Source organism: Saccopteryx leptura, chromosome 3, assembly GCF_036850995.1.
Source record: "Saccopteryx leptura isolate mSacLep1 chromosome 3, mSacLep1_pri_phased_curated, whole genome shotgun sequence".
Taxonomy (NCBI): domain Eukaryota; kingdom Metazoa; phylum Chordata; class Mammalia; order Chiroptera; family Emballonuridae; genus Saccopteryx; species Saccopteryx leptura.
The window spans coordinates 32629692-32652946 of record NC_089505.1 but is presented as its reverse complement, the minus strand read 5'-3'; the positions used below and the strand labels follow the sequence as shown (position 1 = coordinate 32652946).

Here is a 23255-nt window from a genome sequence, read left to right as displayed (position 1 = left end):
GCAGTGTTTGCCCGGGCGCTGAGGATGGCTCTGTGCCTCTGCCTCAGGTGCTGGAATGGCTTTGACTGTGGCAGAGCGACGCCCCAATATGGGCAGAGCATCACCCCCTGGTGGGCATGCAGGAGTCTGTCTGACTGCCTCCCCGTTTTCAACTTCAGAGAAATACAAAAAAAAAAAAAAAAAAAAAAAAAAAAAAAGAAATTGCTAGATCTTCAACTCAAAAATATTATTTAAAAGTGTTCGAAAGACTCCTAGATTTCCCATTTAACTTACATATCATATGAGATGAGACCTTGGTTCGTAGGCGTGGATCAGTCAACTCATCATTTATTTCAGAAAAAAAAAAAAAGTCAAGTACTAAGTACTAAACAGAATGCTGGCTCCCTTAATGTATTAACTATTCAACAAGAGGATTACCTATAATAAAAGGTAAAATATTTTAAGTACCCCAACAGAGATAAAAATAAAGCACAGGAGAATTTCAGAGTATAGAATATTCTCATTTGAGAAAATCAGATAACAAAGACACATGAGATGAATATTAAAGATAGAATGGAATTTTTTTTCTACTGGGAATGAAGAAGACATTTTAGGTGAAGTGAACATCATGCATTAGAATATAATTGCTGGAAGTCTTCAACGATGCTTTGGGAATAGCAAATTATTAGTTTGCTTAATGTATTTGAAAAGTGTTAGGGAATAATAACAATCTACCCTCCAAAAAAGAGCATATAGCGCAGGGGTCGGGAATCTTTTTGGCTGACAGAGCCATGAATGCCACATATTTTAAAATGTAATTCCGTGAGAGCCATACAACGGCCTGTGTACGTTATGCATTATCCAATAAAAATTTGATGTTGTCCTGGAGGACAGCTGTGATTGGCTCCAGCCACCCTCAACCATGAATATGATCGGTAGGAAATGAATGGATTGTAATACATGAGAATGTTTTATATTTTTAACATTATTATTATTATTTTTTTTTTTTATTTTTCTGAAGCTGGAAACGGGGAGGCAGTCAGACAGACTCCCGCATGCGCCCGACCGGGATCCACCCGGCATGCCCACCAGGGGGCGATGCTCTGCCCCTCTGGGGCGTCGCTCTATTGCATCCAGAGCTATCGTAGCGCCCGAGGCAGAGGCCAGAGAGCCATCCTCAGAGTTCGGGTCATCTTTGCTCCAATGGAGCCTCTGCTGCGGGAGGGGAAGAGAGAGAGAGAGAGGAAGGAAAAGGGGGAGGGGTGGAGAAGCAGATGGGCGCTTCTCCTGTGTGCCCTGGCCGGAATCAAACCCGGGACTCCTGCACGCCAGGCCGATGCTCTACCACTGAGCCAACCGGCCAGGGCCATTATTTTTTTTTATTAAAGATTTGTCTGCGAGCCAGATGCAGCCATCCAAAGAGCCACATCTGACTTGCGAGCCATAGGTTCCCAACCCCTGGTGTAGAGATAGATATGTTTGGGGGCGGCCTTGACTTCATAGCTGAAGAACTCATACTTGATTTGGTAGGCAATTGTAATCGCCAGCCTCAAACGCTTATTACAGATGGCAATCTGGCTTTCCGAGTCCATGCTCTTCAGCACTCCACTGTGCTGCCTATGGACAAAGATGCTTATTTATAAGACCCAGTGAGTTATCGCCAATATATTAAGTACTTGATACACACTTGACCATTAGAAACACTTCAGCACTCCTGATGATTTAAGAACTATAGAGATCTCATCTCAGTCAGATGGGCCCAGAGATGCTTCTGAAAGTAATATGACAATGGCTGCCCAAGGAGAACCCCAAGTTCAGTTCAAACTTGTATTGGTTGGTGATGGTGGGACTGGAAAAACAACATTCATTAAATGTCATCTGACTAGTGAATTTGAGAAGTATGCAGTTACCTTGGACGTTGAGGTCCACCCCCTCATGTCCCACACCAACAGAGGACCTGTTAAGTTTGATGTATGAAATACAGCTGGTCAGGAGACATTTTGTGGACTGGGAGATGGTTATAAGCCCAGTGTGGCATTTTAATGTTTGATGTTACTAGAGTTATTTACAAGAATGTGCTTAATTGGCATAGAGATCTGGCATGAGTGCGAAAAAACTTCCCCATCGTGTTGTGTGGCAACAAAGTGGATATTAAGGACAGGAAAGTTAAAGTCATTGTGTTCCACAGAAAGAAGAATCTTCAGTATTACGGCATTTCTGCCACAAGTAACTACAACTTTGAAAAGCCCTTCCCCCGGCATGCTGGAAAACTAACTGAAGATCCTCACTTGGAGTTTGATGCCATGCCGGTTCTTGCCCCACCTGAGGTTGTCACAGATCCAGCTTTGGCAACACAATATGAACACGATCTAGCGCAGTGGTAGTCAACCTGGTCCCTACCCCCCACTGGTGGGCATTCCAGCTTTCATGGTGGGCGGTAGTGGAGCAACAAAGTATAAATAAAAAGATAAATTTAACTATAGTAAGTTGTTTTATAAAGACTTATTCTGCCAAACAACGAAAATCCGACCTAAAGTACTTGGTAAGTAATTATTATTATATGCTTTAATCTGCTGTAACTCTGCTTTGTAAATTTTATAAAGTAAAGTTACTTCCCTACTTTATAAATCACCATTACTGTGGAACCGGTGGGCGGTTAGAAAATTTTACTACTTACAGAGATACAAAAGTGGGCGGTAGGTATAAAAAGGTTGACTACCCCTGATCTAGCGGATGCTCAGACCACCACTCTCCCAGATGAGGATGGTGACCTGTGAGCAAGGGAAGCTGGAGCCCAGCGTCAGGCTGCAGCACGTTCACCATTCTGTTATCAAGCTAAGCGGAACATGTGCTTGATTTTGGGGATGCTGAAGAAGACGAATGGGCTTTGGGGTAAATATGGCGGTTAAAAATATACCTTCTTCTTTTTTTTTTTTTTACAGAGACAGGGAGTGAGTCAGAGAGAGGGATAGACAGGGACAGACAGACAGGAATGGAGAGAGATGAGAAGCATCAATCATTAGTTATCCATTGCACGTTGCAATACCTTAGTTGTTCATTGATTGCTTTCTCATATGTGCCTTGACCGTGGGCCTTCAGCAGACCAAGTAACCCCTTGCTGGAGCCAGTGACCTTGGTTGGGTTCAAGCTGGTGGGTTCTTGCTCAAACCAGATGAGCCTGTGCTCAAGCTCGTGACCTCGGGGTCTCAAACCTGGGTCCTCTGCATCCCAGTCCGACGCTCTATCCACTGCGCCACCGCCTGGTCAGGCTATACCTTCATATTTTGAACTCCATATTCAGTTGTTTTGGAACACAGTTGTTTCCTTACTAAGTTTCAAATACAAGACTGCTACAGTCACATCACAATATTCAGTGGTAAAACCTTATTTGTTACTGTCATTCCCATTCCTTTTCATTTAGAATCAGAATTGAGTTATATTTAAAATATCTAAAAAATTCCCACAAATAAGTACAACCATAAACAATTAGGAAGTACCAGGTGAAAAACAAATCCAATGTAGAGAGGGTATTTGGGGAGCAGAAGCCTTTTATACTGTATTTTTTTTTCTGTAGATCAATCTGATATACTAATAAAAAAAAGACATAATATCAAACAAGTTTCTCTTACCTTGGTGAATTTACTTTTGATATTTGTATAAAAAATAGTATAAAAAATCCAAGGCTATTTGAAAGTATTGAATATTTTCCACTGAAAAGCCAAACATAACCAAAATGATCAAGATTTAGGGACTGCTTAGACAACGATGGTATGATAAAACAAAACATGAAGGCCCTGGCTGGTTAGCTCAGTCAGTTAGAACGGCATGCATCATCCTGAAACACCAAGGTTGTAGGTTTGATCCTTGGTCAGGGCACATAGAGAAAGCAACCAGTCAATGCATAAATAAGTGGAACAAAAAAATGAATGCTTTTCTCTTTCTCTTTCTCCCTTCCTCTGTCTTTCTAAATCAATAGCAGCTTCCTGTTTCTCTCCCTCCCTCTCTCGCTAAAAATCAATAAAAAATGATAATATAGTGTAAATTATACTATATAAAAATAACTATTTGAAATAGTTATTTAGAAAATATTAAATAAAAAAGTGGCATAAACTATTATGTGCTGTTTATATGTAGAAAGTATGTCTATAAAATATACTAGGTTTCCATAAAGTGATAAAGATTGAAAGAGTCAAAGGATCTGAGACAGTTGATACTTTATGGTGATGAGATTTTTGCAGTTTTGGATATTATAATTATTTTGCATTTTTTTCCATTATATAGCTAAATCAATAGACAATGAAAAATATTCTTTGAATTGAAAGTACACATTATTTAGGCAAAGAGCTCTTAGGTAGTGAATGTATTCAAATAGATGACTATCAGTAAGGAAATCCTTTGCTGTGTAAGGGAGAATAGACCCAAGTTTCCTTCCATTCTGATTCTATTCCCTTCTGGAACTTCTAAACTTGTTCTAATTATTTCCCATTTCTTTTACTGTCAAAGAAAAGCTCATGATATAGTAATCGTCAGTTATACTCCTGTTGGCATATAAATAAGGTAAGTCTTGCCAATAAAGTCTTATATGGTATTGTTTGCAGTATCAATTACACAACTAAAAAAATTAACCCAAATATGCAATAAAATGACTCAATTTGAAAATATGAAATCTACTAACCCAGACATTAATACCTGATTAATATAATCTATGTTAATATCTCCCCCCAAAAAGAATTATAACATATTTAAAATGTACAATAAGAAGCTTAAAGATTACCTGTATCAATACTTTCTAGCACATCAAAAAGACAACGAAACTAACAAATAATATACAGCCCCAATTACCCAGAAACTGGAATTTGACCTCACTCTTATACTTTCCTTTCAGTACTCAGAAAATCTTATCAGAGAGGAACAACAAAACAACAACAAATCATTAATGTAGAATGGTCTATTACAAAGTATATTGATGGTATACATGATATATGATACAAAAAATAACCAAGAAAACATACAGTTTAAGCTTAGAAATCTTGTAAGATAAACTCTCAAATGAGAAACTAATCCCCTGCACTAATCAAATTCAGGAAGCCTAATTAGAGCTGGTAAGCCTAATCTTCCAATATGGCATTTGCCTAAAATGTAGTCAAGAGCACTAACTACTTTAGTGTATAAGAACAGAGATTATCCAGAAACAATATAAGGACATCATTATCTTCTGAATAATAATACAAACTAGCATATACCTCATAAGAAGTTAATAACCCCCCCTTTTTTTTGAAGAAAATGAATCATGTTGTTGATGAAAATGTTCTTTTAGTGATTATTTCTTATTCTTACCCAGAATGAAAGAAAGTTAATAAGAATGTATTAGTTTGAGCAACTGATAAAATGTATCAACAAAAATTCAGATTTTAATCACAAAGATGGTGGAAGCCTTCCATTCAGAGTTGCCTAATTTTCTACCTTCAACATTATCCCTGGGTGACTTCATCCAAATGCATAATTTTAGTGACCATATGTTCATCAATAAAACTTCTAAATTACCAAGATCATGACTTGACCACCTATTTTCATCAAGAAAACTGACACCTTTAGAAAATAGCTCCTTTAACCAAGACCCCATGCAAATACTTATCAGGATCCATCTATTCTAACTTGTTTCTTTCCTATCTCTCCTAAGATCATGCCTTCATCTTGTTCTGACCTCCAATATTACTCAATCAGTTTTCCTCTTTTACTGTCTCTCTCTCTCTTGCTAGTTTCTTTCCATTGGCATTTAAGTGGAATCCAGTTGATTGCTGCTCCTCTCCCTCAATATCTAGCAAAACTGGCTCAAATTCTGTGTGAGAGTCTAGGCCTTCTCCCTAGTATTTCTGCAAATCCTTACATGTTTATAATCATAGGTCCCTCCCAGTCCTTGTGTGCTCTCCTGTCTTTGGTTTTCACAACAAAATCATTCACACTTCAGACTATTGAATTATTGATGCATTTGAGAGATCAGGGAAGGGTCCTATTACCTAGCACACAATTTCTGGTTCCTTGCTCTCTCAACACGAATCTGTTTCTCCATCTTCTCATTTCTCATCCTCTTCATTCTGGATTGTTCAAGGATCCCTTAACACAGTGGTCCCCAACCCCCGGGCTGCAGACTGATACTGGTCCGTGGGCCATTTGGTACCTGTTGGGCAGATAAAATGTATTATGCTCACTTTGTAAAAGATGACGCTGCCCACGTGGAGGCCGTTGCCCAGGTCATATTAATGTGTGTTGGGGGCAGGCAGGATCGTTGTAGCCTGGGGCTTGGTTTTGGGATTAAGCCTTTCCCACCCTTTTTGGTGTGGGGTGGTACAATCCCATCTTGACTCAGATAGGTGACTTTGTATTAGAGACTTCCCTATTGTGTATATTGGTTTGGATTTCTACACTATAAAATAGGGGCAGAATAGGAGCTTGCTCTCTTGGTTCCTGAGATTAGCACTAGAGAGCAGGGAGCAGAGAAAGGCCACGTGGAAGAGGCCAGGAGAAGCAGCCAAGATGGCCGAGTGTTGAGTGAGAAGCCAGTTTGTGCAGTTTGTGCAGGGAGAAGGAAGGAGATGGGGAACAGAGGTGAATAAGTCTGGTGAGCTAGAAACCTTTGATTCTAGGAAACTCGGATAAGTCAGTAGCTTTGTGAGCACTGAATGTGAGTGGGCTTTGGAGCCCAGTGTGTGTTTTTTACTTGCCTGCTGGGTGCAAGCTAGGATTAAAGAAGATGGCCCATCAGTTTTTGTCTTCGTTGTTTCTTTACCGACTGTCCGAATCCAATGCGAACCTGCATGGGCCGGGCTGCTGTGTTGCTAGCCCCGGCTCCTGGTTATACAGTACCAGTCTACAGAGAAAGAATAAATAACTTACATTATTTCTGTTTCATTTATATTTAAGTCTGAACGATGTTTTATTTTTAAAAAATGACCAGATTCCCTCTGTTACATTCATCTAAGACTCACTCTTGACTCTTGTCTCAGTCACGTGATACATTTATCCGCCCCACCCTAAAGGCTGGTCCGTGAAAATATTTTCGGACATTAAACCGGTCCGTGGCCCAAAAAAGGTTGGGGACCACTGCCTTAATACACTTTACTTCTAGTGTCTTGGTGCCAGCCAACCCATTTTCTTCTTCTACATATTATCAATTGTTAAGTCTCACCAACTATTGTCTTGAAATCACTTAAATCTACCACTTTTTATCTTATTTCTAGGCCAACACATTAGTTTAAGTATCTGCCCCTCACACTTGGATGACTGCAGTACCGTGAACTAACTAGACGCAGGCCTTTGACTCTCTGCCCTCTTCGATAAATCCTGCAGAGACCTGAAAGATGTGTCTTGACCGTGTCAGCTCCAAGGTCAGAATTCTTTAACAAATCTTAATTCTTATGGAATAAAGTCCCAATTGCTTAGCCTGACATTTAAGACCTTCTATAATCTGGTCCCAACCTAATTTGCCAGTCCTCTGACATCAGAACCAGTCAGACTTGTAGACCCACTCTCTTTTGCATCTATTTGCACGGTCTCCCCTCCTCTGGAATGTGTTATCCCCCATGTTCCAGCTCTCATAATCCACTCGTTTTCACATCTGATCTCAAATATTATTACCCAGTCTTTCAAGCCTTTCCTAGCTCTCTAAGCCCACAGAAATCTTTATCCTTTGGACACAGTATCTCATTTCTCTTTATTCATATTAGGATGATAATCGTCTCTACTTGCCAGGGACTGAAGGGGTTTCCTGGAGCATAGGACTTTCAGTGCTAAAACGGAATGATCCCAGTTAAACTAGGACAGCTGGTCACCTTACCTGTAATATATGTGGTGAAGGTTCTGGGGAAGGAATGGAAGGTGGTAATTTTTGTGGATGGCTCCTGTTGTGCAACTTCAGATGCTCACCAAAAACTCCATGGAGGGGAAAGAAAGGTGAGTGAGGACACACGGTGGACCTAGTGACAGGCCTGAGGCTGAGACCTTCTGATGAACACGTAGCTAAAAGGAGCACATTTCTGCAGTTACCTACATTTTCCTATTATTTTATTTCTCAAGGAATTAAGAAAAGCAAAGACAATTAAAAAAAAAATCAGGTAAGGGGACTAAGTGTGTGGGAAAATTAAAAATCTTAGAACCAGGAGGAAAATCTAGACAGGTAAACAACCTTTTTCTTTTATTGTTACCTTGGAAACAATCAGAATCAGAGCTATTTACTAGGAGAATTAAATGAAACCCACAAGTTCAGGTCAAACTTTCTGGAGGTTTTCTGATGCCAAGTTGAAATCCAAGGTAAATTATAAAGGTTTAGTAAAATGGCAGCAGATAAACCATTCAGAGAATTGTGTGAGATTTGTAACATCCTGAGTCACCTTGAGTTACTATGGGTCCCTCTTGGCTTTCTACTGATATTTGACCATGTCCTATAGAACTGCATGACTTCATTTCCCTTAATAACCATTTATAGCTGTAGTTCATTGGGAGGATCAAAGAATCTCTGATAAAGTTAATTTGTATATTAAAATGGAGGACATACCAGTAACCCAGCCCGTCATAAATCTAAAGCTAAGTTAGCCATCACTCCTGGGAAATGGTTCACTGTCAAGGAAACGTAACTCCAATCACAGTCTGCCAACTTGGTTTTAGACAGTTTACCTAATTTTAGAGAATAGGACCTACTAGCTTTATAAGGAAATCCCTGATGTCCAGCAAACCATGTCCTGTTTCTGTGTTGCCTCTTCTAAAGTTCTATAAAACTTGCTCTTGCCCAAAGTTCCCCAGGAAGCATTCTCTTCTGCTTTTGAGGCGCTGTACTTCTCCAATCCATAGATTGTTCTCCCTTGAATGAAGGACATCAAACTCTTTACTAAAGTGTTTTAGCTTTGTCGTTTGACACTGCCTAGACCAAAAATTAAAATAGCCTCAACTGTTTGGTAGAAATGCATGGGGACAGAACCATATCACAAGCTAGAAATGAGGGACTTGAGAGAACTCACCATAGAGAAAGAAGTCTGGCAAGATTAGCAATAGGCCCTGAAGGTCAGAGAGGGTTCATGGAACTAAAGAAGTTTGGTAGCTTGAACCTGACTCCTTCTGTTAAAAAAAAGACAACAGGCCCAAAGTGAAGTTGCTTATGCTAAGTACTAAGTCACCAAACTGAGACTTGATTACAGTTTCAGCTCTCTCTGACGTGGAATCTTAAACCAGTCAATCAGGAATAGGTTACCCCAACACTATCAGGTAATCTGCCCGATAGACCCCTTCCACCTCCTAAAGAAAAATGATCTTGCCATAACCATTCTGCTCCCTAGTACAACTTCTTTGTTCCTGCTCCTTTCTGCCTATAAAGGTCTTTTATTTTGTATCATTTCCTTGGAGCTCCTTTTTCTTTCTTTCTTTCCTTTCTTTTCTTTTCTCTCTCTCTCTCTCTTAATTGAGAGGCGAGGATTCAGAAAGACAGACTTCCGCATGTACCCCTGCTGGGATCCACCTGGCAAGCCCCCTACAGGGCAATGCTCTGCTCATCTGGACTGCTGCTCTGTTGCTCGGCAACCAAGCTATTTTAGCCCCTGAGGCAAAGTCATGGAGCCATGCTCAGCACCCAAGGCCAACTCGAAACATTTGAGCCATGGCTGTGGCAAAGGAAAAGAGAGAGATGGGGGGGGGGTGGAGAAGCAGATGGTCACTTCTCCTGTGTGCCCTGACCAGGAATTGAACCCAGGACTTGACATGCCAGGCTGATGTTCTACCACTGAACTGATTAGGGCCTACTTGGAGCTCCTTTCAATAAGATCTTTAAAATTTCCTCAGTTGGATTTTGTTTTTTAAAATTTCCAATCCAGTGATCTTGGCAGTGCACATTGACCTCTGGTGAGAAAAAGTGCTGTAGTGTATAAAGGAGCATGCTATCTATCTCAGTGAGCTTCAGAGTCCAAATAATCTGTGGCATCATCCATCCTGCTCTATCCCTTAAGCAGAGTGTGATCTATAAGGGAGGAATTGGTCTTCTAATTGGCAAGAGAACATCACCCTGAGGACTGAGATTATCCACCATGGCAAGGTAAATCACCAGTCAGCTGATGTCTGGAGAGGGCAGAGGACTTTCTGGGGAAAAAACAACAATAAACCAACCAGGGGAGCTCAGTGGGGCAAGGGCTGGGGCTAGGTGCCAACCTGGAATGTTAAGCAGTGATGTCAGGCAGTGTTTGGAATCCCAGAAGTAGCATGTTTGGGGGTGGAATATTCTGATCCTTTTCCATATTAACATGAATTAACCTCTTAACTTACTACTTATTGCAGTTACTCATGTTTTTTTTTAATAGGTAGGTGATCAACTCCTTAAGAAAAAGACCTGTCTTATTCACCTATTTAACCTCAGGAGGGAGCTCAGGTATTAAACATTAGGGGAATCTATTGTATCTTTCTAACTAGCCTATAATCGCTATGAGTAGGTGAACCAAATACTCAACTTGCTAGAATTATTTTAATGAGAGTAAAGCTTTATGACTTATTTTGTATGACCTATTGTTGTGCTGAGGTCTTCCCTTCCTTTCCCATTCTAGGATGCATTCAAATACAAGACAAGTGTTACTCAAAAAAGAGGCTAGATTAACTTATTGAGAGATGCATCCATCTAATTTTCTTAGTACATGGTTTCTTTCTACTAACCAGAAAAATTCAGTAGAATTCTGTACCAAGGTCAAAAAAAATTTTTTTTAATAATTAAATTGCTTTTTATTCCACTTTACTCACACCAGTGCTTTAACCTTCCATAACTTGTAGCTATTTCCCATTTATTTTGTAGGCTTAAGCCATTGTTAAAAATTTGAGACTTTGCCATAATTTCGCTTTTAAAGAAAGCAAAATAAAATATCTAACTATGCAGATAGCCAAGCAGTCGTTCCTGTTCAACTTGCTCTTTCCAATATTTTGTAATCAGAGCTCTGTGTTTTGAAAGCTCTTTGCAAATCTAAACACAAGCATCCTCAGGAGACCCCAGGGCAGGAAATGCTTTCAGCTGGGTCCCAATGTCACCCCTCAAAGCGTGGGACGGGACAGGACCGGCCCGGGGAAGCGTTCGAGGGCAGCCAAGAGCCGCAGGGGCGGGGCCGCCCCGGGGAGGGCGGGGACTGGCCCTCGCGGGGCTGAAGGGGCCCCGCTCACTGCGCTCGGGTCGCGGCTCTCCGCCCCTCCCACCCCGCGCAGCCCGAATCCGGGTACCGCCGGCGCGTCGGGCGGCCCCTTCCGCTTCTTCCGGGCGCCCGGCCTGGGCATGCAGCTCCTGCGGAGCCTGCGGCTCCCGGGGCTCGGCGCCTACGCAGGCCCGCTCGCCGCGGCCCGAGCCCCGGCCGCCCGCCGCGGCCCCCGCCCCGTCGCGCCGCCCACTGGGGCCCCGCCCCGCCTCCGCCTCCGCCTCCGCTCCTGCCTCGCGCCGGGCCCGGGGCCGTGGGGGCCCGGCCGCCGCCGCTGCTGCCTGCGGAGACGCGGGGCCCGCTGGCGCCGCCACCATGGAGCGCCCCGAAGCGGGTGAGCCGGGGCTGCCCAGCGGGCCGAGGGGGGCGACCGGAGCCTGGGACCGGGGGCCCCGCGCTGCGCTCGGCCTCGGGAGGGGCCCGGCCTCGGCCCCGGCCCGCGACCCTCGGCCACGCCGCGCGGAGGCTCTGCGCTCCCGCCGAGCAGGGGTGTGCGCAGCACGGAGGAGCCCGGTCAGCCGCGCGTGATCTGTGCTGCTCGAAACCCATCCCGTCCTGGTGCGCGCGGTGTTGTGCACGCAGTGTGGTGCGGCGGGCGAGGCGTGGGAACCCTCCCCACGTTCCCGTTTTGTTTACCCCTGTCTGATACTGTCCCAGACTTAGCCAGACTCCATGCCACCCCTTCGAAATACGAGGTCAACAACACCGGGAGAATCTCGACTTTTATCCCGTATCACAAACATGGAAGACCTGACCCATCACAGTGTGTCGTTGAGATTTTATTCTAGGCGTTTGAAAAGGACCTTTTTTAAACTGGCGCCAAATCTGGAGTAGGGTCGAGAATTTATTTCCAGCTTTAGTTAGCGTTTACTGTGAAACTGAGCTTGGTGCCTAGAGCGAGTTAGGGGTGGGCTTTGGGTGAAAGGGACCGAAAGCCAATTAGATATAAATTGCTGGTGTTCTTCTGCGATCTCTTTGTCGTGTAAACGCTTCTAAAGACACAGCATTAAAATGTTAATTGTATTATAAAATCGCTGTTAACTAGTGTAAACGTGTTTACATTTGTTATGGAAAGGAAATGATTAAGGCCTGTGGCTGTGTTTGAGGATTTGATTTTTTTGAGATAGCATATCTGGGACTTTTCTGTACTCACATGAACAAGTTGAAGATGTTTTTGGAGGTTACTCTTCCCTGCATTCCTTTATTCCTTTTCAGATATTATCTTATGTGTCCATTTTTCTTTAGCAATTGGATTGCACTTTAAAATTTTTTATTAATTTAAAAATTATTGACTTTAAGAAGAGGGAGAGAGAGAGAGAGGGAGAGAGAGAGAGAGAGAAACATCATTTATTGTTCTACTTACTTATGCACCCATTGGTTGATTCTTGTATGTGCCCTGAGGGGGAGAGGGGGTGGGGATCGAACCTGCAATTTTGGCATATTGGAACTGTGCTCTAACCAACTGAGCTACTGGGCCAGGACGTTGGTTTTTTTTATCATGAGGAAACCAAAGTATGAAGGTAAAGTGACTTGATTATTACAACTCTCAGCATTTATCCAGTTGTAAGATGCTACCATTTTTAGTAGCTAAGCCAGGAGTAGTATGAATGGCATGTACCCTTTTTATTGGTTTTTGGGCAATATACCAAATATATATACCTAGTACAGTAAATAGAAAGTCTTGCTTAATGAAGTCACACTTTATTATTCAAATAGAAAGCTTGCATTTTGTGTGACAAAGGGCAAATGCCCCCCCCCCATCCATCTATGATGAACTCATTTGCTAGAGTGCACATGCATTTGACTAATAGTGTATACTTAATGTATGGATTTAGAATATATTTTAAATGTATTCATTGTTTTGTTACAAAAGTAATATTCTGTTTAAAACATTGAATAGCAGGAAGTGGGGAAATGTAAATTATTAAAGACAGCTAGGTCAGCATTTATATATATATATAAATATATATATCCTTTAGCTTTTTCCTACCTAATTGTAATCATAGTATTATATTTGCTTTTTAAAAAGTCAGTATTTCAGCCTGGGCTGTGGTGGCACAGTGGATAAAGTGTCAACCTGGAATGCTGAGGTCGCCGGTTTCAAACCCTGTCCTTGCCTGGTCAAGACACGTACAACAATCAGTGAACAACTGAAGTGAAGCAACTATGGGTTGATACTTCTTGTTATCCCCTCCTCCCTCTGTAAAATCAATAAATAAAATCTTTTTTAAAAAGTCAATATTTGTTATAAACTTTTTTTGGTTGTTGCAGTCTTCATAGGTATTATTCTTCGTTGTCATTAGAGTGAGTATGCTTTGTGTAGCCATATCCCTGTTAAGCATTTAAGCTGTTCCACTTTTTCTTTTTTATTTAAACAGAGCTGTGGTGAGTCTATGTCAGCATACAGGAGTGGGCAAAAGTAGATTTATGGTTGTATGGAAAAGAATACAATAATTAATAAGTAATCCAGAAATAAAGTGTGTTTCGCATACTCACAACTGTAAACCTACTTTTGCCCGGCTCTGTATATGATAGATACCCAGATATATCAGTAAGAACGTTTTCATGGCTCCTGATCTTTTGCCAGACTGCTTTCTGAAAGGATTATCTCAATTTACAGTACTATAAACTGTGTATGTTAAGAGGCAGTAGGACATGTTGCTGGAAGGGGCAAGTTTGGCAGCAGAGTGATTGAACTTAAATTCCAGCCCCAACACCTACCTACCTGTAACCTTGGGTAAGTTACATAATTGGCTAGTCTGTAAAATCAATAAAATAATCATACTTCCATGATAGCATGGTTGTGTGGTGAAAGTTTACTAGCTGTGCTTGGCATCTAGTACAGTCTCATGTTAGCTGTTTGTAGTAGTGGTTTGCCAGTTTCACCTTTATGTTACTAGTGCTCTTAGAAGCATTGCTCTTATTTGGATTTGTACAACAGATAGAATTTTAACTATGGTTAGACCAAATTTTAAGTACTCAAAACAATCACTTTATAGGTGAAGTGCTTTATTTAAGGTCAGTTATTATAAGACAGTTTTCCAAAAGCAAAATATTTATACTGTCTGTCAAAGAAAGTGTAGTTATGATGGATGTGTTTAATTCACGTCTGTCAGCCTTTGCCTAACACTGAAGCTTAGAGAACTGGAGGAAGGTTTAGATTTGAACCCTGTTGAGGAACATTGCTCTGTAGAATGACCAGCAGTTCTTTCAAGAGTTATTTGGAAGTGGTATTCTCTTTTTACTGAGTTAATAATTTGTATCTACAAAAATGATTTCAAGTATTCTGTGGTTTATAGGACAAAGTTTATATTTCACATTCTAGACTCTTGATTTTAGAATAGCATTGCATTGAAGAGTTTATATATGCTTTATTTAAAAAGATGGAGAACGATGTTGAGCAAGTCATGCTATGCTTCAATATTTATTTTTATGTCATATGGGATGATATTACCTTTCCTTCATTCATCCTGTGAAAATGAGAATCTGTGATGTGCTGAAGTTGCCTTTAAACACCAGGGGTTGTTTTTTCTTGAGCATTGAGATAGCTATACTGCAGTGTAGCTTGAGTAATTTATTAATCACTTATTAATCACTCCCAGTGTGTACTTTGTTCAGTCATTTAGTACAAATGATCACCTACTGTGAACAGAACATTGTTCTACCAGGCGTCCCCAAACTATGGCCTGTGGGCCACATGCGGCCCCCAGAGGCCATTTATCCGGCCCCCTGCCGCACTTCCGGAAGGGGCACCTCTTTCATTGGTGGTCAGTGAGAGGAGCACTGAATGTGGCGGCCCTCCAACGGTCTGAGGGACAGTGAACTGGCCCCCTGTGTAAAAAGTTTGGGGGCATTGAGGAATCAAAGGAGAACAAGACACAGCACTTCAAGAATTTAGAGTCAGGTGAGCATACTTACTGAGAGGGGTGTAATTATGAAAAGCACCCTCTTCCACTTTCAAAAGTGTTCCGGTTTCGGCGGTAAACTATGTGGTCCCTTTAGCTTAGAGTTTAAGGGGAAAGACAGACTTGGGGGCATATATAACCTGATGTATTTGTGCTGTGATGGGAGGAAGCACTAGGTGCCTGGAAGGAGACGAGACTAACTCAGACCTGAGCTGAAGATCAGGAAGGTTTTTTCTGATAGCCAGTCTGATTTGAGTTTTTACCTTTAAATTGATTGTTCTCAACTGTTAACACAATCTCTGAGTCTGGTGTAGAAACAAAGTATAGAAGAGGTGGAAGGGGACTTTCTGGGGCGATGTTTTTCAAACTTTCATAGCACATTAGAGAATCACCCTGTGAGGCTTTATTTATTTTATTTTATTTTTTTTACAGAGACAGAGAGAGAGTCAGAGAGAGGGACAGATAGGGACAGACAGACGGGAACGGAGAGATGAGAAGCATCAATCATCAGTTTTTCGTTGTGACACCTTAGTTGTTCATTGATTGCTTTCTCATATGTGCCTTGACCACGGGCCTTCAGCAGACCGAGTAACCCCTTGCTCGAGCCAGCGACCTTGGGTCCAAGCTGGTGAGCTTTGCTCAAACCAGATGAGCCCGCGCTCAAGCTGGTGACCTCCGAGTCTTGAACCCGGGTCCTCCACATCCCAGTCCGACGCTTCACCCACTGCGCCACCGCCTGGCTAGGCTACCCGGTGAGGCTTTAAAAAAAGAAATTTATTGATTGATTTTTAGACATAGGGGGAGAGAGGAGAGAAACTGATCTGTTATTCCACTTACTTATACATTCATTGGTTGATTCCTGTATATGCGCTAACCAGATACTGAACCTATAACCTTGACATATTGGGACAATGCTCCAACCAACTGAGCTACCTGGCCAGCGTGCTGTGAGGCTTTAAAGAAATACTGGAGACCTGCCTGATCCCCAGAGATTGTGATTTAGTTGGCCTGGGGTGGGACCAGATGCAGTTTTCTTATTTATTTATTTATTTATTTTATTTATTTATTTTGTTGAGTGGGAGGGAGAGAGAGACAGGAACATTGATCTCCTGTATGTGCCCTGACCGGGGATTGAACTGGTAACTTCTGTATTTTGGAGCGATGCTCTAACCAATCGAGCTTTCTGGCCCGGTCAGATGCTGGTAATTTTAAAAACCTCACTAGATGATTCTAATGGGCAGGCAGGATTTAGAATTTTTCAACTAGGACAACCTTGTCATCTAAGAAGTGAGGTAACTACTGGGACCTAAGAGTTCACATGACTTGCCCAGGATCACACAACTAGGGGAAGCCAGGGCCGGCGCTAGACTATATGTCTCCTGGTTTTTAGTCCCAACCCTTTCCGTCACAGCAGATCCAGTATATTTCCAAATGGCACTGTTAAATGAGCCAATTTCATATTACTAAGCTCTTTTCCTCCCTAGTTTATTGAGGTATAATTGACAGATAAAATTGTATCAATTTAAAGTGTACAGCCTGATGATCTGATATAAGCATACACTGTGAGATGATTGCCACAATCAAGTTATCAAAACATCCATCACCCCACAGAGCTTTTCTTGTGTGTGTGAGAATACAGTATTAACTCTAGTCAGTACGCTATACATTAGATTCTTAAAACTTATTACTAATTACTTAGATTAAGAATAAAATAGAGAAAAACAAATGCTGGGTTTATTTCATTTTGTTTTCATTCAGCCTTGTTCATATTTAGTTGCACAAATACTACTCTTTGTTGCTAGCTTTTCAGTTGTAAGCTACACGGTCAGTGATGATCCTTTCTGTGTAGCTGCATGTGCCCAAAGGTAAAAGAAAAAGTTTATCACAACTTTTGTACTGCTCTATTAAAATTTTTGTTTATGAGCCCTGGCCGGTTGGCTCAGTGGTAGAGCGTCGGCCTGGTGTGCAGGAGTCCTGGGTTCGATTCCCGGCCAGGGCACACAGGAGAAGTGCCCATCTGCTTCTCCACCCCTCCCCCTCTCCTTCCTCTCTGTCTCTCTCTTCCCCTCCCGCAGCCAAGGTTCCATTGGAGCAAAGATGACCCGGGTGCTGAGGATGGCTCTATGGCCTCTGCCTCAGGCGCTAGAATGGCTCTGGTTGCAACAGAGCAATGCCCCGGATGGGCGGAGCATCGCCCCCTGGTGGGCGTGCCAGGTGGATCCCAGTCGGGCGCATGCAGGAGTCTGACTGCCTCCCCGTTTCCAACTTCAGAAAAATACAAAAGAAATAAAAATAAATAAATAAAAATTTTGTTTATGTACTGCAGTTTTCTATGTAAGCATAAAACGAGAAAGGAAAGGAAACCGTTTCTTGTTTTTACATATTTCAAATAGTTGTGAGTTTATGATTAGATTCACAGTAAACTGTAAGATCTTTTGCTTTTTTTTTTTTTTTAAGACTATTGATTTTTGCATAAGTGGTGGGGGGTCAGGAAAGGAGTAGTAGTTGCTTCATTCTAGCTGTTCATTGGTTCCTTGTCCTATGTGCCTTGACCCAGCAAGCCCAGGGTTTTGAACTGGCGACCTTAGTGTTCCAGGTTGACGTTCTATCCAGTGCACCCTCACAGGTCAGGCAGATCTTTTGCTTTTTTTTTTTTACAATTTATTTATTTTTTACATTTTATTTATTCATTTTTTTAGAGAGAGGAGACACAGAGAGAGAAAGAGACAGAGAGAGGAAAGAGATAGAAAGAGCAGAGGGAGAAGCAGGAAGCATCAACTCCCACATGTGCCTTGACCAGGCATGCCTGGGGTCCCAAACGAGTGACTTCAGTGTTCCAGGTCAATACTTTTATCCACTGCGCCACCACAGGTCAGGCAGATCTTTTGCTTTTTAATCATTGGCTTTCCAGACAAGCATATTTGGAGCCATGTATTTTTGACTGAATTTCCAATGTTACTGTAATGATGGAGAGAAAAGATTTAAAGGTCTTTATTGAAGAATAAAATAAAGGTCAGAACTTATACAAATGAGAATACATAGTGATAGCATTCAAAAATAAACATGAAAAAGACCAACAAAAACTTGTTGGTTTGTTTTTAAAAGGTATGTGAAAAAAATACAGGTTTTGAATTAAGAAAATATAGCTATAAAAGGTCTTGAGGATTATTGATTAACTTAGTCTTCATATAGCCCTGATTTGAGTACAATGTTTCAGAAAACTATTAAAGTTGTTTAGTATAAAATGCACTTATAAAAATGTAGCTATGATATACATAATATTAACATAAGTAGCTTTATAATATATTTGAATACAAGTATTATAGTATTATTTCTTAACATGTTAATTTATATTGAATTCAGTTCGTTGAGTTGTTTTAGCATAGGATATGTTAATTAAGTTAAATAATAATTTTTTTCTTTTTTGTGATATATTAAGGAATAAATTTCAATGAGTGTGAAAATATGTTAAGAAAAAAGGCATTCTCCCAAGAATTTGAAGCCAATACTATGGATTCTCCAGTGGATATGCCATTTGCTACTATAGATATTAAAGATGATTGTGAAAGTAAAAGTAAGTACTTTATTAAATAAATATGAATAGCAAATTTAGTGACATATATACTTTTTCTTAATAAATTCATCTTAAATTTTGTTATGTTTTTGAGTTTGGATTAATTAGTGGTTATCTGTTGATACTCTATTGTCAAAACTATCACAGATAATATTAAGACATGTCTCACGAAATTTTGGGCCAGATCATTCTGTAGTTTATAAGGAACTTTAGAAAAGAATGGGGCAGGACGTTAGATGGTTTATAGGCTCCTCTTCCGTTATTCTGGAGCCAGTGCTGATTTCAGCAGTACCCATTCATCTAACAAATGTTACTGGTCCTTTGATTCAAGCCAGGCACTTTGCTGCGCATTTGGAGGGTCACCACAGAACAAGGCAGATATTATCCCTGCTTTCACGGAGCTTAACAGGCTAGTGTTGAAAACACTTAAACTTTTAATCAGTTATGCATTTATTAGATTGATTAGTCCTTAAGTGCTCTGTCCACAGACTCTGGAGAACCAATATTTACTTGATTAAAATACTGCTAGAACTACATAACTTTCCAAATCTGAATTCTTGTCATTGTAAAAACAATACATGGTATTTGGGGCTACCCCCCTAGAAATATGACAGATTTACCTATTATCCAGGTTACTTGTGAGTAGGAAGAACCACCAATGTATTCCACAAATATTTGACTACAAACTCTGTACCACTCATTGTTTGTAACCTTACTTAGAACCTTGCTATGATTTGGTATAGTTTTATCTTGACTGGGTGGGTCTATAATGGGGGAGGTACTCCATAAGAAATTATCTAGTTTATTCTCTTCAATTTTGAGAAGAGAAAATGAGACCCAGAGAGGGTAAGTAAATTAACTAAAATCACACAGTTGAAAAGAACTAGTATGGAATCTGTGATTTCTGATGCATTAGTCATTTTTTTGATGAACATTTAGTGGATGCCTGACAAATGCCAGATATTTGCACCAGATATTGGGAATGTGGAAGCACGTAACAATATTGAGACATATCACCATCATGAAACTCATAGCTTCCATGGGCAGCCAATACAATAACAACTCTAATTCCGTAAGATGAATGCCATAAAGCGGGAATACATGGGGTGAGGATGTGTGTGGGGAAGCATATAACCTGGATGTTGGGTAAAAGGTGTCATGGAAAGCTTCCCAGAGATTTGGAAACAGTAGAGGAGGCTTGGAAGATATGTATGAGCTATCCAGGGTTCTTTCCTCTATGCTAACTGGCCTTGACCTTAACTGATCATCAGAATTTTCTGTGTAGTGATATAAAATTACAGATTCCTCTTTTCCACTATTATGTCAGGTGGAACCATTCTGTTTTATTATTTTTTTTACACATCCCGTATGATTTTGATGCTCAGCCAGTCTCAGAAACCACATTGTTCTCTATCATACTGTCTTTTGATATAAGAATCTCGTTTACATTTTTGGGACATATAAGGAGAGAGGGATGCTTAAAATGTATGAAATCTCTGGTACCTTATTAGTCAGTTTTTCCTATTCCATAATCCAAGGAATATGGAAGAAAAGGATGAAGAGGTGTTTGTTCAGTCAGGGCACGGGTTTTCTGTCTTTTCATTTACAGCCGGCCTATGGAGAATAGCTTTTGTGTTTTTCACGACTGTTAGCAAAACCTTCATTGGAGAATTAGTGTGCCAGTTAAGTAGGAGAAGATATTCTTTGGAAATGAGAGGCAAAAATAGCAATGCTTTAATCATGGTTTCCTCTACTTCCCTACTTTTTGAGCAAATAAAATGAATATCTCTAAAAAATACAATCACTTCTTTCGATTTCATTACTCTCTCTAATTTGGTTATAAAATAAAGGAGAAAGCTCCTCAATAATCATGTCTACAAGCCCATGGTGGGCACCTCCCATCCATTCTTCTTCCCTCTCATCCCCGTTGCAGTCCCTGAATCACTCCCACCAGAATGCTCTCAAGTTAGACTGGAATAGAGAAGTGAAACGTGTTCACCATTCCAGCTATTGGTACTTCTGACTTACACATATTTAATATATCTGAAACAAACTGTTTCTACTAGGGTTTGAGAGTGATAACCTCCAGAATCCCAGAAAGCAACTAGTATTTTGTAGCTACTCTATTCTTTTGTTTGTTTGTTTTTGTGTAGCTACTCTATTCTTATATCTCCACTGGTGAGAAACAGTGGCCATTGGGACCAGAAAGAAGGAAAGGGAATGGACCAGAAAGCAGTCCATTTCTGCTCTGAAAGGTACAGCTGCTTTTTTCAAGGATGGGCATTGTGAGGACTGGCCAATCCTTCACGCAAATAGGGATCTTTTCTCTGCAGTAGATGGTGTATTTTTTACCAAAGAAATGATCTTATCCATGTAAGTTAGGGGCTTGCTCACCTACACAAATCCATTTTTAGGCATGTATATAGTATTGGACCACTTTTTGATAGTTCAGACTTTCTGAATTAGAGGTCTTTGTGGCTTAGTCTAGACTCCAAACCACCATGTGTGATATTACCTTTGTGGGAAGATCGATTTCAAATACCAAGTTCCAGCTCACACAGTCAGTGTGGTATGATGAAACAGAAAACATACTTTAAGTTTTGGTTATTTCATTTCTATTTTGTGACCTTGGACACTTAAACTGTGTGAGCTGGGCTTCTTCAACTGTGAAATGTGGATAATATCCTCCTGTTTACCTCACATGGTGCTGCTATACAGATCAAAGGAGGTAAAGTGTGGAAAAGGCAATAATAACTGATGTTTAAAAGAATGTACTACTTATTAAACCTTTGAAACATAAGCGTTAATTATTTGGGAACAACTTGTTCTCTCATTTTTATAATAGCATTTACTAAAATGCTAAGGAACAAATAGTAAAATTTTTTGCGAACCAGAAACTGCTAACTAGTTTTTGTGAAGAGATTTGTATAGAAATATACAGGCCCTGGCTAGTTGGTTCAGTGGTTGAGTGTGGGCCTAGTGTGTTGATGTCCTGGGTTCGATTCCCTGTCAGGGCACATAGGAGAAGTGACCACCTGCTTTTCCCCCCTCCCCCCTCCCTGCTCTCTTTCTATCTCTCTTCCTCTTGGTTGGAGCACGTTGGCCATGGGCACTGAGGATGGTTCCATGGCCTTGCCCCAGGTGCTAAAATGGCTCAGTTGCTGAGCAACAGAGCAAGGGCTTCAGATGGGCAGAGCATTGCCCCATAGGGGGCTTGCAGGGTAGATCCTGGTCCGGATGCATGTGGGAGTCTATCTCTCTCTCTCCCCACTTATCACTTAAGAAAAAAATAAATATACAAAAAAAAAGGATTTTTGTTGTCAACCCTTAAACCTTGAGATAAATATAGTGATGGTGTTTGTGTCCAAAACACAGGACAATTAGTTGGTAGCTTGAATAGATTTGGGGCTTTCTCTTACATTTAGTAACATGGAAATTTAATCAGTTGAATGGCTCCGTGGTAGACAACAACCTTAAAATTCTCAAGTGGCTGGTTGCCTTTGGTTCTTTCAGTTTCCTTTGGTGGGTGGAAATTGTGAGGTAACTGCCAAGAAATTCTTGCTGATTGAAACCCTGGCAGAGCGATGGGGAAAGTAGTGCTAACAAGAACACCGTGGGAAGGGGAATCCTTGCCAGTAGGAAAACTCCCTGAATGTTTGCTTCTGAGAGCCTGCGCTGTCCACTGTGTTACCATCAGTGTGGGAGCAGGATCATTAGATATCATGCACTCTAGTTGGCTGAAATGAGTCCTTACATTTTCTTTTTGTTTGTTTTTTTGAGAAGAGACTATTTTATTAGAATTATATGTTAGGATATAAAATGTATCAGTGTGTTAGAATGAAATGTAAAATATATTAGTTATACATATTAGAATATAAATATATATTAGAAATAAAATATTCAAATGTATATACAAAAGAAAATCTTTTAGAAATATTGAAGAAGCCATACACCTTGAGCCATACCTCTGGCTTTATAGAAAATCCTGTATTACTGAGTTGTTGGTCCGGAACTGGATGAGTCTGTTCTTTTCTTTTCTTTCTTTTCTTTTCTTTCCTCCCTCCCTCCCTCCCTTCCTCCCTCCCTCCCTTCCTTTCTTTCTTTCTTTTAAACAGGGACAGAGAGAGAGTCAGAGAGAGGGATAGATAGGGACAGACAGACAGGAACGGAGAGAGATGAGAAGCATCAATCATCAGTTTTTTGTTGCAACACCTTAGTTGTTCATTGATTGCTTTCTCATATGTGCCTTGACCGTGGGCTTTCAGCAGTCCGAGTAACCCCTTGCTGGAGCCAGCAACCTTGGGTCCAGGCTGGTAAGCTTTTTGTTCAAGCCAGATGAGCCCATGCTCAAGCTGGCGACCTTGGGGTCTTGACCCTGGGTCCTCCTCATCCTAGTCCGACGCTTTATCCACTGTGCCACCACCTGGTCAGGCTCTGTTCTCTTTCTTTACATAGGGTGGAGTCATTGATCAATAGGGTAGAAACTCAGTAAACCAGCCAGAAAATGGGGTTGCTGTTAGTTGTCTCTGAAAGTTGAATGGGAGTGTGCAAGGAAAAGTCATTTTATTGCTGATACGAATAGCTCAGTGT

The 23255-nt window shown here is 41.0% G+C and overlaps 1 protein-coding gene and 1 pseudogene across 3 annotated transcripts in view; both read left to right on the top strand.

Annotated features, from left to right (window-relative positions):
• Positions 1-1767: 1767 nt before the first annotated feature.
• Positions 1768-2756, top strand: LOC136397216 (GTP-binding nuclear protein Ran-like; annotated as a pseudogene).
• An 8367-nt stretch (positions 2757-11123) lies between these two features.
• The window catches only part of AKAP7 (A-kinase anchoring protein 7), a 117971-nt gene continuing 105839 nt past the window's right edge, over positions 11124-23255 (top strand). For all 3 annotated transcript variants that reach the window (XR_010750048.1, XM_066373242.1, XM_066373243.1), the window contains exons 1-2: positions 11124-11520; positions 18531-18665. Coding sequence is in view for 2 of the 3 variants with exons in the window: in XM_066373242.1 (XP_066229339.1) it covers positions 11502-11520; positions 18531-18665 (154 nt within the window). In the remaining variant the exon portion in view is untranslated. The remainder of the gene's footprint in view (positions 11521-18530; positions 18666-23255) is intronic.